This window comes from Fistularia commersonii, chromosome 16 (genome assembly GCF_037954325.1).
Source record: "Fistularia commersonii isolate RoL2024-O1a breed Wild chromosome 16, RoL_Fcom_v1.0, whole genome shotgun sequence".
NCBI classification, from domain to species: domain Eukaryota; kingdom Metazoa; phylum Chordata; class Actinopteri; order Syngnathiformes; family Fistulariidae; genus Fistularia; species Fistularia commersonii.
This window is the reverse complement of record NC_141299.1, coordinates 947,734-963,135: the sequence shown is the minus strand read 5'-3', so window position 1 is coordinate 963,135 and position 15,402 is coordinate 947,734. Positions and strand designations below refer to the sequence as shown.

The window sequence follows — 15,402 nt, the reverse complement described above, 5'->3', positions numbered from 1 at the left end:
ATTTGATTATTTTGCCATTTGCCGTGTCTACAAAGGCATGTTTGGATTAGCCGTTTTTGTTTGTTCCTCTTCCTGTCAGTTAGACTATCAGTGGAGAGAACTCATCTGCAGATGGCAAACTTCACGTCTGTTTTTCTTGCTATGTATTAAATTTAAAAAAGCTCCACAGCCTCAACTTGGCACCAAATGATCTTACTTATCTGAATGCATTCATAGTCGACCCAGCAATTGACCCACTGATTTGAAGACACTAAATAGATAAGAGGTGGTTTGGACCATCAGTGGACACCAGTCAACTGGTGTTAACTCAAGGTAAGGTACGACATACAGTAAAAACTGGACGCGTATTGGTTCTGTGACCGAGCTCCTAACTCTTTTGCTTGGATATCAAATTAAATTTCCCCATTAAAATGAATTGAAACTCTTTTAATCCGTTTCAGACCCCTGGTTTTGTTACATAGTCTTAAATAAGTAAAATGTACTTTATAAATCAAGAAATCATAATACATCATGAAAGAGAATGTAAAGAAATAAAGTGGTGATATTCAGTGTCTTTTTATAAGTGTGTTTGGTGGTAGCGGAGAAGTTTTCATTTGTTCTCTATCCCTAACTTTGTGGCTCCACCCTTAATGCTACAATGCTATGCTAAATGTCACTGTGCTACACTTTGTGTACCACCTCCATTTATGGACGGAATCAATCAATCAATCAAGCCGCTCCTCTTTCTAAAACCATCAAACTACCCGAAGTGGCTACATACGACTCACAGATGATGCTCTCCTTTACCATATCTCATTGCAACAACTTCTCCATCTGTTCAAGAACAAGTCCACAATACGCACACCTCGCTCATGGTTTTCCATGATTTTCTCTGGGCTACCTTGTGGCGGGCGCTGTGTCTGACCGTCTTTAAATGTCACTTCACGGACCTTGGCAAAAGTCATCCCACTTGCTCCTAGCTCTGATCTGGGCTCAAATCACAATATCCACTAAACAGATGCTTGGATCTCCAAACACTCCTAAGTTGGCAAACACTTGGAGGTCAAGGCTCCACTGCACTTGATGGCAACTTTCATTTGCACACTGTATGCGTAGCCTTGTCGAACAGTGACCTGCATTTACGCTCCTGCAGTGGGTGGGCAGGTTCTCCATCAGAGATGATAGCTTGTCTATCATTCTCTCACGCACCACTTCCGCTTAGTCGGGGGGGGGGGGGGGGGGGCTTCCCTGCACATTGCTGTCTCTCCTTATTGGCCCAGCCTCTTGTTGGTTCAGTAGTCTACTCCAAAAAAGATGGCTGATGCCACTGAAGTGTCGTAGAAGCTCTTCAGGAGGTGGCCCCCTGCACCAAAAAAGACCTGAGGCAACAGGTTGTCAGAATGTTTCTGTGGCCTTTCCTGTGGAGAGCAGCAGCACAGTAGTCCAGTCTAGTCTGTGGTTCGGGTATTTAGAGGTACATATGTATGGTACATCTGGCATTGCTTGTCCCATTAATTACAGGGAAACAAATGGTATTTCCCAACCCCGAGACGCGTGCAGCCGAGGCGTGTTTCCTGCGATGCATGCTAGCATGGGGCAAAACAGATTGAGTCACAGGACGACGTGAGGTCGACCCCTTTCTTCTATCAATAGATCTACGTGCTGATGAGTGATGCGGCAATGAGCTCAGGGCTACACATGCGACCGCGGCAGTCATCATCCCCGCGTTAACCTCAACCATCCGCTCCAAAGTAAGACTCGGCCATGCCGTAAACACCGCTGCCAGTGACCGCGCTGGGAGCGTAGGAGGCCGGCGCAGTCCGGCGCGCCCCTTCCCCGCCCCCATCTGTGGTGGAATCCGAACCCCGCAAGCCTGATTGGGCGAGTGCACGCTTTGGAAAATGCGGTTTAATCCTCGGGGCGCAGGTACGAGTCGGCTGCTCTACCCCGCGAACTAACCGAAGCCTCAACTCGTAGCGCTAGATGAGAAGTCACCCCCCGCCCCCTCATTTAATTCGAGGTCCACAGCGGCTAATTGCCGTTCCGCCATGCATGGACATTACATGTTGGTATGTGTTCTTTGCGGTGAAGGGGGAGTAATTGTGGGTTGTGCCTGAGGCCCCTGTTAAACCCTAATAGAAATAGCGGCTGGTTGATTAGGTGTACAAGCGGTCAGTGGGTCGCACCGCCTCCCCCCTCCTGCCCCCCGTTCCGGGCTTGAATCGCCCTTTTGCAGGCGCTGGTAATTATTGGGAGTGAACAAAGGGGCTCCAGTTACAGTGGAAATACACCTTTTTTTTTAACTTTTCGAACAAAGCTGAGATGGTAACTCAGGATGGCTTGAGAAAGCCCATGGAGCACTTTATAACCATATCACATCGTTGTTTTTTTCCAGGAAAGTTTTTAATCTGTTGACAAAGCCATTTTCCTATAATTATCCTGGAGGAAGCCCTAAAAAAGGATTAAAATCAATTTGAAATTACTCTAGTTAGAACCATTTTAAAGCTTTTTAATTCTCCTGGCCTTTGGCGCATCATTTATATATAATTTCTAGATCTAAATGAGTTTAAGATTACAAATGGAAAGGGCTACAACTGCATTAGTAGGAGCAATCCCTGTGGGTATAAAAAGAGAGGATGAAAAATACCTCCTAAACATGTTGTTCACAGCAGCATTAAAAGCCATAACTATCAGGTGGTTAAAACCAGATCCCCCTACATATAAAATATAGATCCAAAAAGTATGGGACATTTACCAAATGGAGTGATTAAATTACATTTTCATTCAGACTTCAGAAGCCTATCTTTAGGAAACCATGGGGACCTGTCATGTCTTTACTAATACTGGCACCGGACATAAGCATCACATCCTTTTGGATATTTGGAGTTAGACCTGTGGAGTGGATTTCTTTTTATTTCTATATTTTTTTATATCAGCCCCCCCCGCCCTTTTTTTGTTATTTCTCACCCTAGATAGTTGTTATTATTTTATGTCATCTCACTATATGTGGTATATGTACCTGACATACTGATATAGAGAAAAACTAAATAAAAATGGTTTTATATCATTATTAATTATCATTGATAATAATAATTATCAATTATATAATTATTTTATAAATAATCTTATGAAAAATACGAGTAAATAAGAAAACTTCTGTAACGTCTTCTACAACGTCTCGACTTCCGTGAAGTAGTGACGTGATAAGTTTGATAGTAATTACAGAAATATTTACCCTTTCCGAGCCTCCCTGTGCAGGCGTATGCTTTACTGGCATTTTTTTTTCTTCAGAAACATTGTTATCAGCTCCTTTTTTTTTTCGGGTTGAAAGTGGCTTATTAAACTGCCACGGCCTCATCCATCAACTTACAAAAATGGACCGACCAAACCACATCGTTGTCCCAATCTTGCGGCATATTTTGCTTGGCTTTTGCAGCGTTTGTCATAGCTGCAAGTTGTTCAAGTGTGAGACCAGTCTCTTCTATATCTTCTTCTTCTTCTTGTTTCTCTTCCTCGCTGTCAGACTTCACCATCTCGATGAGGTCCTCTATTAAGCCATCGATGTCGTTAGGAGACATGTCGGAGAAGTCTTCTACAGTACACGTGCCAGTAAAGGCAAGAATCTAGCTATATCTTCCCAAAAAAATTCAAATACTGCAAAATAACGATAAAGAATGATAAATCATGAGAACCGAATTACAAAAATAAAGTAGAGAGGTCCATTGTATTCACGTTTACCTCATTTACCTAAATGGTCCAGATGTTTGAATGAGCTTTTGAACGGTTGCATCTCAGTAGAGCCACCATCATTTTGCGGTCGGTTTTGCACCGTGCACGCCTGCCATGGGGCACTTTGAAACCACAGGGTGATGAAATGAAAGCGCTTATTTCCCATGAATCCATGCTGTCCGAGGAACTGGCTCCTCAAAAGCTAATGAGCAGTCCAGCAGACACATTATGAGGTCATCCATTACAGATTACACACAAGTGAAACTTTTTTTTTGGAAATAACCCACTCAAAACGGCCCCCGCATCCATTCGGCAGTTTTTAGGGGCAGGCGGGGATAAAGCAATGACAACAACCTGTTTCAAAGAGCTTTTTTCTTTTTTTTTATTTAAGTCTGCCCACAGGGCACTGCTGTCCCCCCAAAGGAGCTCCAGTCTTGTTTTGAAAGGCTGATGTGTATGTTTGTGTGTGTTAGCATGCGCTCAGCCTGAACTGAGTCCTTCAAAAGGGAGTGGGAGTATAATGTGTTCGTGTCCTAGGGCCTGCATGGAGGGGCTCTGGGTGAACAGTTTGATTTAAGTGTTTCTTCGCGCTGAGATGTTCTCACCCTACTGCTTTCGTTGCAGAGGGTGAAGAGACACTGAACACCCAAAGGCCAAGACGTGCTGCGGATCTTGGGGCTGCAAGAGCATACTGACCTCATTTTGGTCGAAGAACACCGAACAACCAAAAGCCTCTACGTACTCTGGCTCATGGGGCTACAGGAACATACTGACCTCATTTTGGTCCACATGTCATCCTTGTAGAACTATCTTCTCTGAGGGTGGATGATGCCCTGGGTTCACACTGAGAAGCAGATTGTACAGTGATGGTAGTTTTGAGGATAAAGTATGAACGTCCAGATGGACGGCAGCTCTCGGAAAGAGGCGCCCGAATGTTGTTGTGGAAGATGGTGACTTCAGATTGGCCAAAGGTCGGGCACAGATCAAGATTGGAAGTTGATTCCAGCCTCGTCCACCTTGATGTAGGTTCACCTTCAAAGCTGTGAAGCCTCCACCACCATGACTGTTTCTGTCAGATTCCCACAATACTTGGTGCACTTGATGAGCGAGGGAGTACAATTTGTGCGTGTCATAGGGCCTGCGTGGAAGGGGTCTCTGTTGAGTTAACTGTTACTTCACGCTGAGACGTTCTCACCCCTTAGTGAACAACAGCTCCAGACCAAACTCTGCGTTCGCTCTGTTTCAAGGATGGTGAGGCAGTGAAGACTTTGGCCATGAAAGCGTGGATTGTATGGCCTCTTGTGTACTTAAGTGCTGCGGGTTGATGAACAAAAAGGCCCTTTGTGGGATCCCAAAACAACCTCCCTGGTTATCTATACCGTCTTTTCCTGCACTCAGGAGGGCCCGTCCCAGCTGTCATTGGACGGAAGGCAGGGGTTTATCCCTGGATCAATCAGAGGGCAACATGTAGAGACACCACTCATCCATCGGGCCTACAGAGGCCCACAACCAGTCAGTTACAACAGCTGAGCAGATAAGGATGAAACTAATGCTACAATGCTTTGGGAGAGGGAATGCTTCTACGTCTAGCTTTGGTCCTGCAATCCACAGAGAGCTGGGGTAGTCTTCAGCCACCATGTGACCCTGAGTGCTGGATTAGCTGTCTACATCAGTGTTTCCCAACCTTTTTTGAGCCATGGCACATAATTTACATCAGAAAAATCACACGGCACACCACCAAATAAATATGTCAAAAACACAAAACAATGAAATACAATGAAACCATAATCTCAATTTACTTACTAAGTGTGAAATGTAATATATCTAATATCCATAGCTTTGTCGAGGTGCAATGCAGACTTCCAACTTATGAGCATCTTTTCCAGAACACTTTGTCAATAGACGTGTCATCAAAACGTCTGGAAATTGTTTTATTTGACAGCGAGATCTGGGCTATTTCTCCATCAGCACCAGAGCTGAGCATTTCTTCTACAATGATTTTGCAGGCAGGTAGTATTAATGTCTCTGCCACGATGTGTGGCTGGTTGGATTTAGCCATGAGTTCAGCAACTTTGTAGCTAGCTTTCAGAGCTTTCCCACTTGCCTTGAACAACGCTACGTGTCTCTCAGTCTGTTTACAAAGATTAGCAAAAAAGTCTGCGTGCTTATTTTGAAGTGAAGGGTGTTTTAGTTTGGAGATGGCGTTTGAGTTTGCTTGGAACCAGGGCACTCTTGGACAGCTTAACCCCGCAAACCAGGCACAAGGGAGTCTGCTCGGTTGGTTCCCCAGTAAAAGTGAATCCAAACACAATCTGACTTTTATTGTATTGTCTTGAGCTCACCTTTTTTACTTTCTTCTGACCACTACTCATGCTTGGGCCTTCATCTTGGTCAGAATGCTCTACAGGACCAGAAGGTCCTGATTTAAATAAACTTTTGATCCGTGTAGTATAACTGCCGCTGTCTCACTGGAAGCATCGTTAATGACTCTGCAGGTAGGCTCACAGGTTCATTCACGACCTGTTGCCATCTAGCGGAAGAGAATTTCATTATCCTGCTTGCCACTGCAAGCGGCCCACATAGATAGACGTACCAAGACACATTATTTGCATTGAATATATAATTTTCGGACCGATCAGATGAAAGTGGCCATTTTTTCCACAGCACAGCTGATGATCTCTCACGGCATACTAATGTGCCGCCACACAGTGGTTGGGAAACACTAGATGATGGATGGACCCTGCGATGGATGGATGAAAAGAGTCATCCTGGATAGTAATTTTGAAATGGCTTAAAACCATTTTTCAAATTAAATTTAGCAAAGAAATCAACCGAAAATAGTTGCAAAACAACACAGAATCAGCAAGTACACACAAACCCTTGGGGGGTTGATAGAGTTGGTATCAGAAGGTTGGTGGTTTGATTACCGGCTCTTCCTGTCAGCATGTTGCGGTATCCTTGCGTGGAACACTGAATGTCAAGCTGCTCCCAACGGTATGCTTCATTCCCTCCCGTGTCAATCCAGCGGAAAGAGCTTTGAAAGCACAAGGTGATGGCATTCATGCGACCTTCATCATTGTAATACGTCTTCTTGTCTTTTAAATACAGCTGGCCAAGAAAATCCGGGAGAAGTTCAACCGCTACCTGGATGTGGTGAACAGGAACAAGCAGGTGGTGGAGGCCTCCTACACGGCCCACCTCACCTCGCCGCTCACCGCCATCCAGGACTGCTGCTCCATCCCGGCGTCCATGATGGAGTGAGTAACATACAGTTTGTCCCACCCTCTTCTCTGTGTACGCAAATATGGAACATGTGACCTGCATGGATTCCTAAAGAAACGGGCTCAAGCAGGTTGGAGTGGCTAGAGAAAAATGTCAGAGGCACTATGTCATAGAAGACAATCAGCCACAATGAAAGGACAGGTGTACAAGAAAGTGGTGAGACCAGCGATGCTGTATGGTCGAGAAACAGTAACATTGACGAAAAGACAGGAGGCAGAGCTAGACATCACAGAGATGATGATGTTGAGGTTCTCTTTGGGAGTGACCAGGATGGATAGGATCAGGAATGAGTCTATCAGAGGGACAGAACATGTTTGATGTTAGGGAGAGAAGGTCAGAGAACCCAGACTGAGATGGTTGTGTCATGTAAAAAGGAGGGATAGTGAATTTATTGGTAGACGGATGCTGGACTTTGAGGTCTAGAGGAAGGCCAAAGAGAAGATTTATGGACATAGTGAGAGAGAATATGAAGGTATTTGGTGTGAGGGAGGAGGATACTGAGAATGGGGTAAAATGGAGAAGGCGGGTTTGCTGTGGCAACCAGAGAAGGGAAAAGCCCAAAGGAAAAGAAGAAAGTGTCACAGGGGTGCAGGACATGGATGACCAAGACCAAGTGATGATGAAGAAAAAGAGGGACAGCTAGATGCTAGACGTTCCGGAGATAAAAATCAAACGGAGATGGTTTTGGACATGGACAGAGGAGGTGATGGTAAAGATCCGGGCAGAAGGATGCTGAGGTTGGAGGAAGTCTGCAGGAAGACCAGAGGAGGAGGACAGAAAGTTAGCTAGTGTCAGAGGAGAGGGTTAGATGATGGTAAATGACTGACTGTGACAACCTTGAAGAGAAAACTTCTCCTGGAACCTTCTCAGGCTCTCCATCATCATGCTGAATAGCTTTTTTTCCCACAATGCACTTTGACATTTACAGCGCGGCGAGTACAGTGGCCGCCGAGAAGAACTCGTAAAACAATAACTTTATTAGCAGCACGACACCCAGGAGATAATTCCGCTGAGACGTTGTCCTTCATAAACTTGTTCCCTTCGACTTTAAATGCACACCGACAGAGTTAAACAACCTGAAAATTCTCAAAATGGGACAAGCGGACGTGTCTTATCTCAGGCAGCGCCGGGCGGAGATTCAAAGCAGGTACGGGTCGGATCTGATAAGATCTTATCCGTGACCGCCAGGAAGTGGACAGCCAAGGAGTCCTCCTCACAGACGTCTGCGGGAGAGAAATGAGGGGAAAAGGGAAATCAAATTTCCAGTATTTATGTGATTCTAGAATCACCTTCAGACCACGTTCCTGCACCCACAAGAGAAGGATTGAGAGCAAATCTCCCACACACACACACACACACACACACACACACACACACACACACACACACACACAGAGAGAGAGAGACTGTGCTTTTTTTCTTTCTAATCTGCAGAGCAGCAGCTGCCTCTACCCTTCAATCCCTCCTCATCTTGAGGTCCTCCTCAGCCTCTGTGGCTCTTTTTTGTTTCTCCATTGCTCCGGATTTCTTCCGAGCGCCGCAAGGTCATCTGTCATTGCCTCGGCCCGTAGCCAACGGCCACCTGTGGCCAGAATCCAGAACCCATTCTGGACATACCTGCTATTTATCACACCGCATTTATGTTGTGACATGTCTTCCACCGATAGACGAGAAAAAAAATCAGCAAAACAAGATTATATAAGGCGATGGAGGATGGGGGGGTGGAGGTGCACGGCAGGGGAGGTTGGACATACCGAGCTGCAGCTGAGTCTGATAGATCCATGAACTTCAAAGGCTGTTCCTCAGGGGAGGAGGAGCTGAGCGCTCCATTTTATTTTTTCTGTGCAGGCTGATGTTTCATATGCAGGAGTGAGTGTGTGGAATCCTTCCCGAGCTGCTCGTCAGATGAGCTGGCAGAAGGGCCCATCCACCGTTTTGCACCAAAAAAAAAACATCTTGCAAAAGGTTGACTGTGTGTCAACCTAGGCTCAAAGCAGTAAGGTGATGTTCAGACACATAGTCTGCACATCCAGATGGTGTCCACCTCAAGTCCCTGGTTCAATTCCCAAGCTCCTAGCCTGTGAAAGCATTGTCGGTTGAGACACTGAACGCCCAAAGGCCTCTGCGTGCTCCGGCTCCCGGGGCTGCAGGAGCATACTGACCTCATTTCGATTGTTCTTGAAACGTCATCCTTGTAGAACTATCTTCTTCAGGGACGGATGGTGCCCGGGGTTGAAGCTGAGAAGCAGGTTGTGGAGTGATGGATAGCTTTGTGGATGACAATCCAGACTGACGGTAGTTTTTAGAAAGTGGTGCCTGAATGTTGTTGTGGAAGATGGCTCAGTGGTCGGATTTGTGGTGCATGTAGAAGTTAATGAGACCAAATAAAGGGACTTCTTCTTCTTCTGGCAAACTGGACTTGAATTTCTTCACTTGAAGACATTTCAGCCCTCATTTCAGAGGTTTCTTCAGAAGACCAACTGGAGACATTTCACACTTGTAGACATTTCAGCCCTCATCCCAGAAGAAGCATCTGGGATGAGGGCTGAAAAGGTAAGAAATTAAAGTCCAGTTTCAACGACAAGAGCTCAACAAGAATTCTCTATTACGTGGATGACTGAGAACCTCCACAGATTTCTTCTTCTTCTTCTTAATCTCCATGCACACAGGAAATAACGTTGTTTTATATGTTGAAATTGTCCATCTCTGCAGCCGGCTGAATTTTCTTGCCAGCTTGGACTCTAGAAAGCAACCACATGCATACAAAGCCACATCAGCTCTTTCAATGCCTTCGACTCGTACGAGCCAATATTGAAATAAAACGGACGGCCGATGAATATCTGCAAATACGACGGTCCGGAATCACGACTGGCTTCTTCATTAGAATCTCTAGGTCTCAGATGGGTCAGCCGGTTTGTCGGGGGATCAAGTGATTCACAGGGTGTCTGTGTCGGTTAGCCGTCAGGCTAGCAGGCTATGATTTCACAGGGAGGGCATGGAGGTCAGCGGTTAGCACTCTGCGGTATGCTTTAATCAATGCTGTGTCTCAACAACAGGTTACAGCCAAAAATAGCAAACCTGTGTGTGTGTGTGTGTGTGTGTGTGTGTGTGTGTGTGTGTGTGTGTGTCCATGCTCACATACATGCAAGTCCAACTGTTGGTATTTTTAACATGCAATTTCCAGGTGCTTATTTTAACAATTTGAACAATACACAGTTGTAAAAGTGAGAAGTGTGTGTGTGTGTGGGTGCGTGTGGGCGCGTGTGTGTGTGTGTTCCTATGTGTAGCTTTACCTCCTGTGGGTAGATCTCAATCCATTTTAGCATCTCCTAATTAATTAATCAAAAATGATCTGTTATTTACACACACATACATACGTATGTGTATGTAAATATATATATATGTATTTATATGTATGTATGTGTGTGTGTGTATGTATATATATATGCATGTTTATATGTGTGTGTATGTATATCTATATATATGTTTGTGTGTGTGTATGTATGTTTGTTGTGTATTTGAATAGAATAGACATTTATTTAGACAGGGTGGATACATTTTAACCTAGTTTCGTGACATAATGCAACTGATGTCCTCCACAGTGTCTAGCTAATTTTCCCAACGCTAATTACTATTCCTTGTACTATCTTTCAACTTTTGCCACCGATCATTATTAGCCGCTGTTAAAATCACAATGCCTGTTTTGCAATTAGTATTTGTTCACGAGTCGACCAGATCGTCTCACCGCGGCGATCGCATTGTTGCCATTTCACACCCCATCAGCATCCCATTGTTCTAGAAACCTGCAGAACCTGCGACTGTTTCAGGCCGGAGACCCAGAGCTCCCGTTTTCCTCCCGCAGCCTCTTACTTACTCTTTGAGCTATCATCAGATTAAAAGTCAAAAATACAAGCGTGTTCTTGGCAGCAGCGAGGGGACCAAGCTGATCTCCCTGTTGCTAGGTTTGCAGAAACGGTGATAGCAACCTCCGCGCATCGGAAAGGGGATGGCAGGACACCAGAAGGGGCCGAGAGGGGGTTTGTTCGCTGACTCGGAGCGGTCGCTATCAGAACACATGCCTCCGTTAATGTCAGCCTGCTCTTCTTTCCCTCTGTCCCTGCTGCCCTCTTCACAGGAGTTCAGGAAATGTTGTATCCTTTTGTCAGTGTTCAACACCTGGTACATAATTGGATATAAATCTGCATTCTGTTTAGTCAGTGTGGCTACGGCAGCCTTGGAAAACCCCGCCGCTCCTTCACATTTTGCCTTCAATTCCAACAAATTTAATTTGATTCGATTAAAGTTGCTTCTGGTCACATTTTCAGGGTGAAATCACTTCAGTGTCTGTTTTCGCACTCTAGGAATCTTTAAGGGCTCCTAGAAGCGTTTCAGGATCAAGGCTGTAACTTTTAGGAGCTAGGTCCTCGGTTCCTACGCTGATGCAAGGTCTTCCAACGGTTCCCTAAGAACTCATGTGATGTAGGAACTCCTAAGCCACGGCCATTGCCAGATACTTCTTGTGGACTGTGGAGCACCGTTGTTTAACACTGTCCTGGTCAGATGTTTTCTGGAGACAAAATGGACCGAAGCTGCAAGAAATGGAGCAACCAAGAGGTCCAAGGTCTTCTGGCCGGCTACAACCTCAGAGGGGTTGCCAAGGCTTGCAGGGGAACATCTACATTTTGGGGTACATTAAGTCTGGAGTTAGCTAACGGCTAATGTGGTTCTTCACTGGTGAAGCACTACACGGAGAAGATACTACTATGTTCAGACACAGTCTGCACATCCAGACGGTGTCCACTTCAAGTCCCTGATTCAATTCCCCAGTTCCTAACCTGTGGAAATGTTGCTGGTCGAGACACCAAACGCCCAAAGGCTCCTCGACTGTTGAAGCATTGTTGGTCAAGACACCCAAATGCCCAAATGCCTCTACGTGCTCCAGTTCCTGGGGCTGCAGGAGCATACTGACATCAGTTTGGTAGATTGGGTTCTTGACAATGCAGGGAGAAGATAAAATCTCCAACCATCTAATAGTCCATGATTATTACCATAAATTCAAGCATTTAAGATGCTCCTTTTTGAACTGCAGTTTTACAATCCAGCTAATTTATGGATTTTTATAGGGTAGTTACAGTAGCTTCCTTTCACCAACACCATCAGAGTGGACAAATGAAACTGTTTCGGCAAACTCTTAGCATTTATGATTTCACTAGAGTTTATTCTTCAGATCTGCCATTTTGTGGTTATTGCAAAAACCCTCGTCATGAAAAAGACGCGCCCAAATGCATCTGAAAGCGATCAGTCTGGCTGTCGAAGAAGGAAATAGAGCTGCAAGAGTTCGGCATCTCTTCTCAAAAAAAGCATTTGCTTTACATACCGATAGTTGTAGATGTTACCGCCATATATTAAATTAAAAGTATTAAAAAATATATCTTGCTGCTTTAACATCGCAGGTACAATTTATTTTTTCTTTTAAAAATTCGTGCGGCCTATTTAAAGGTGCGCTCTATAGTCTATAGGCCGTGGTCCTTCACTGCCTGTGGCAATGCAAACCGGAGAGGTTCCCCTGGAGTAGGCAATTTCCTGGAACGAAATCTGAGCTAGAAAGTTCTGAGAACTGATTCACTGACTGATCAGTGTTGTCCTCCATCCTCGGTATCCTCACTCCAGCTTCTTCCTCCGCCCACACTGGGAGTCTCATCACATTAGGAAGCCTTTGTTCTTTACCATGTTCCTCGTGTTCCTGTGCAAATCGCTCACCAGTTGCTGTATAAACGTTGACAATTTCCAGAAAATGGCGCCGAGCCCCTCGGCCATGAGTGTCTAACCCTAGAATATGCCTGGCGCTCCTGGCCTTGTTGTTTTGGCTGCACCTTCAAGGTTCCCGCTGTTTCTCGGTTTAGCTGAATGTGTCTGGATGCCAAACATGATTCCCGAATTCCGATCTGGACGTGATACTGAAATTGAAACCGGCACGGACGGACTAGTTGTTGTGCAGGGCCGTTTGCAGCGCTAAGCCCCTTCCAGGAAATCCTACTTATCTAGCTTTTTAACAGCATTTGTAATCACGTCCGCGGATGTACAGTGAAATACAAGGAGGGAATGTCGCCCTGAGAGCTGCAGGTGAAGCCTTTGTCTGCCTCCAGCCATGGATTTTATGACTTCAGACTCTGTTCCTGCTGATTCTTACTGCAGAAATGGAAATCATGACCCAGAAGTTCCCTCAGGACCAAGGATCTGAGGATCCAATCATGTTCTCCACGTGTCCAAAGTCATGCAGGAGGTCCACTCTGGACCCCAAAGTTACCTTTATAAGAGAATGAATGGAGGAATCAGGAATTTGAACGGTCGTATGTCTCTATATGGCGTGTGAATGACGGCTGGGCTGGGCTCCTGCGCCGCCGCGACCCCTCAGGGCAAGACAAGCGGCATCAATAAAGAATGAACGAATGAATCCCGAGTACTTTGAATGAATGCTACCCGGCGGCAATGCCTTGTTTGGAATAGCTGCATTAGGATGGTTGGAGTGCTAATCAGGCACTCTTGCAATACATAATAAATACGCCTACACGAAGGAAGCATTGCCCAAGTCTGAGCATTAAAACATTTGTTTTGTAATACTGGTCGGTTCCTATCCGGCTCCAATGCATCTGCGCTCTTGTGCGATGCAGCTGCCCCTTCTGCGAAAACACTTATTTTTTTGGCCCTCATTAAGCTGTCTGATCAGAATTGAAGCCCTCCACCTCCTCCTCCTCTTCCCCCGCCTCTGCTCTTGTGTTTCTTTTTTTTTTTTGTTTTGTTTTGCTTTTTTTTTTTTGATGTGAAATTCAAAGCGGCCACAAATGTATTTTTTATCTGGCATGCATTTTGCCCGCTCCCCTCCGTGCAGACGCGGCGCTGAAGGAGAATAGTAATGACTCTGGCCTTATGGGACGCTAAACGACTGAAGTTCAAAAGCCGCGTGAACATCACAACACCTGTCAATCAAACTGGGACGGTGCCAGGTTGGCGAACGGAGGCGGCAGTGGCGGCCAATGAGTGTGTGTGTGTGTGTGTCATGCGCAAGTGATGTGTGTGTCCGTGTGTTGCTGCGCCAGTGGGTGGTGGTGGTGGTGGCTTGCAGCCTTGGTGCAGTGCAGAACAGGCTGCTGCTCTGCATACCTCTTAACTCCACTCACACACACACACACACGCACGCGCACACACACACACACACACACACACACATACATAGGCGTAGCAGCATATTTTCTTCCTCGGCACAAAACCAAACACTGGAAGTCGAACCCGCTGCATGCGAGAATGATTGAAGGAAGGCCACGCGCCGTTAAGATGTGCTCATTGCAACACTTGTCTTAGTGTTTTGGCAGCTTTTAAACGCGCTGGTGATAATGTGCTGGGACGCATCTTTCAGATGAAGCCAGCTGTCCTGGTGAAGACCACGTCGTGGTAGCAACAGTATGCTATAACAAGCTGCTTTCCACTGTCTTTCAATGATTTTTTTCAGTTGTCTGTCTATAATGTGACTGACAGAAGTAATGCCGTATTTATCATACTATAAGTCACACTTTTTTTCATGGTTTGGCTGTTCCGATGACTTATACTCAGGTGCGACTTAAAATATATTAGAATATTAGATATCAAAATATACAGTTTTTAAATTTTCATTATTTTCACACTGACAGCCGAGAGAATGCACACTAGGCTCATGTGCCAGTATCTGCTACTCCTATTACACCTGTACCACTGACATTTTGAATTTAGCATCAACGTATAAAGACAACTGAGAGAACACAAATGCCCCTAAAATGAAAATCATATTCTGAAGATTAATAGCTGAAAGTAGTGAAATATGCAGCCAAAAACTGTAATAGAGCAGGAAGAAGAAAGTTTGGAGTGAACGAGGAACTAGTGAGGGACTGGTGAAAAGCGGAGGATACTCTTAACTGCAATGAAGAAAACAAAAAAGGTAATCACGGGCTTAAAGCTAGATGGTTACAACTAGAGGAACAAGTTCATAATTGGGTGCTTGAACAACGTGCCACCGGGAGAGGCTTATCAACGGCGCATTTACGTCTCCACGCCCAGGTAGTTACCAAGGTGACAAATATAAATGACTTTATGGGTGGTACTTCTTGGTGTTTCTGCTTCATGCAACGCAGTCAAAACAGCCAAAAACAGCCATGCAGAAGAGAACGCAGCACGCCTTCCACCTTCTACCTCCTACCTCCTCTGTGTCACTTCTGAGCAACTCAGAAGTGACACAGAGGATGAAAAATTCAATGGATTTAGTGATTTGGAGTGAAATGGAGTTTGGTAATTTTGGTAGGTTATGTTGTTTATGCTATAGTTATCTGACTAGCTGTTGATATGTTACGTTAACATACCAGACACCTATTCAGCCTGTTGTTC

General features: G+C 45.2%; 1 protein-coding gene across 1 annotated transcript in view; it reads left to right on the top strand.

Moving 5' to 3' along the window:
* Positions 1 to 15,402, top strand: part of cachd1 (cache domain containing 1) — a 101,085-nt gene that overhangs the window by 47,644 nt on the left and 38,039 nt on the right. Inside the window, exon 3 of the mRNA XM_086161776.1 lies at positions 6,817 to 6,965. Within this exon, the coding sequence (XP_086017902.1) occupies positions 6,817 to 6,965 (149 nt within the window). The remainder of the gene's footprint in view (positions 1 to 6,816; positions 6,966 to 15,402) is intronic.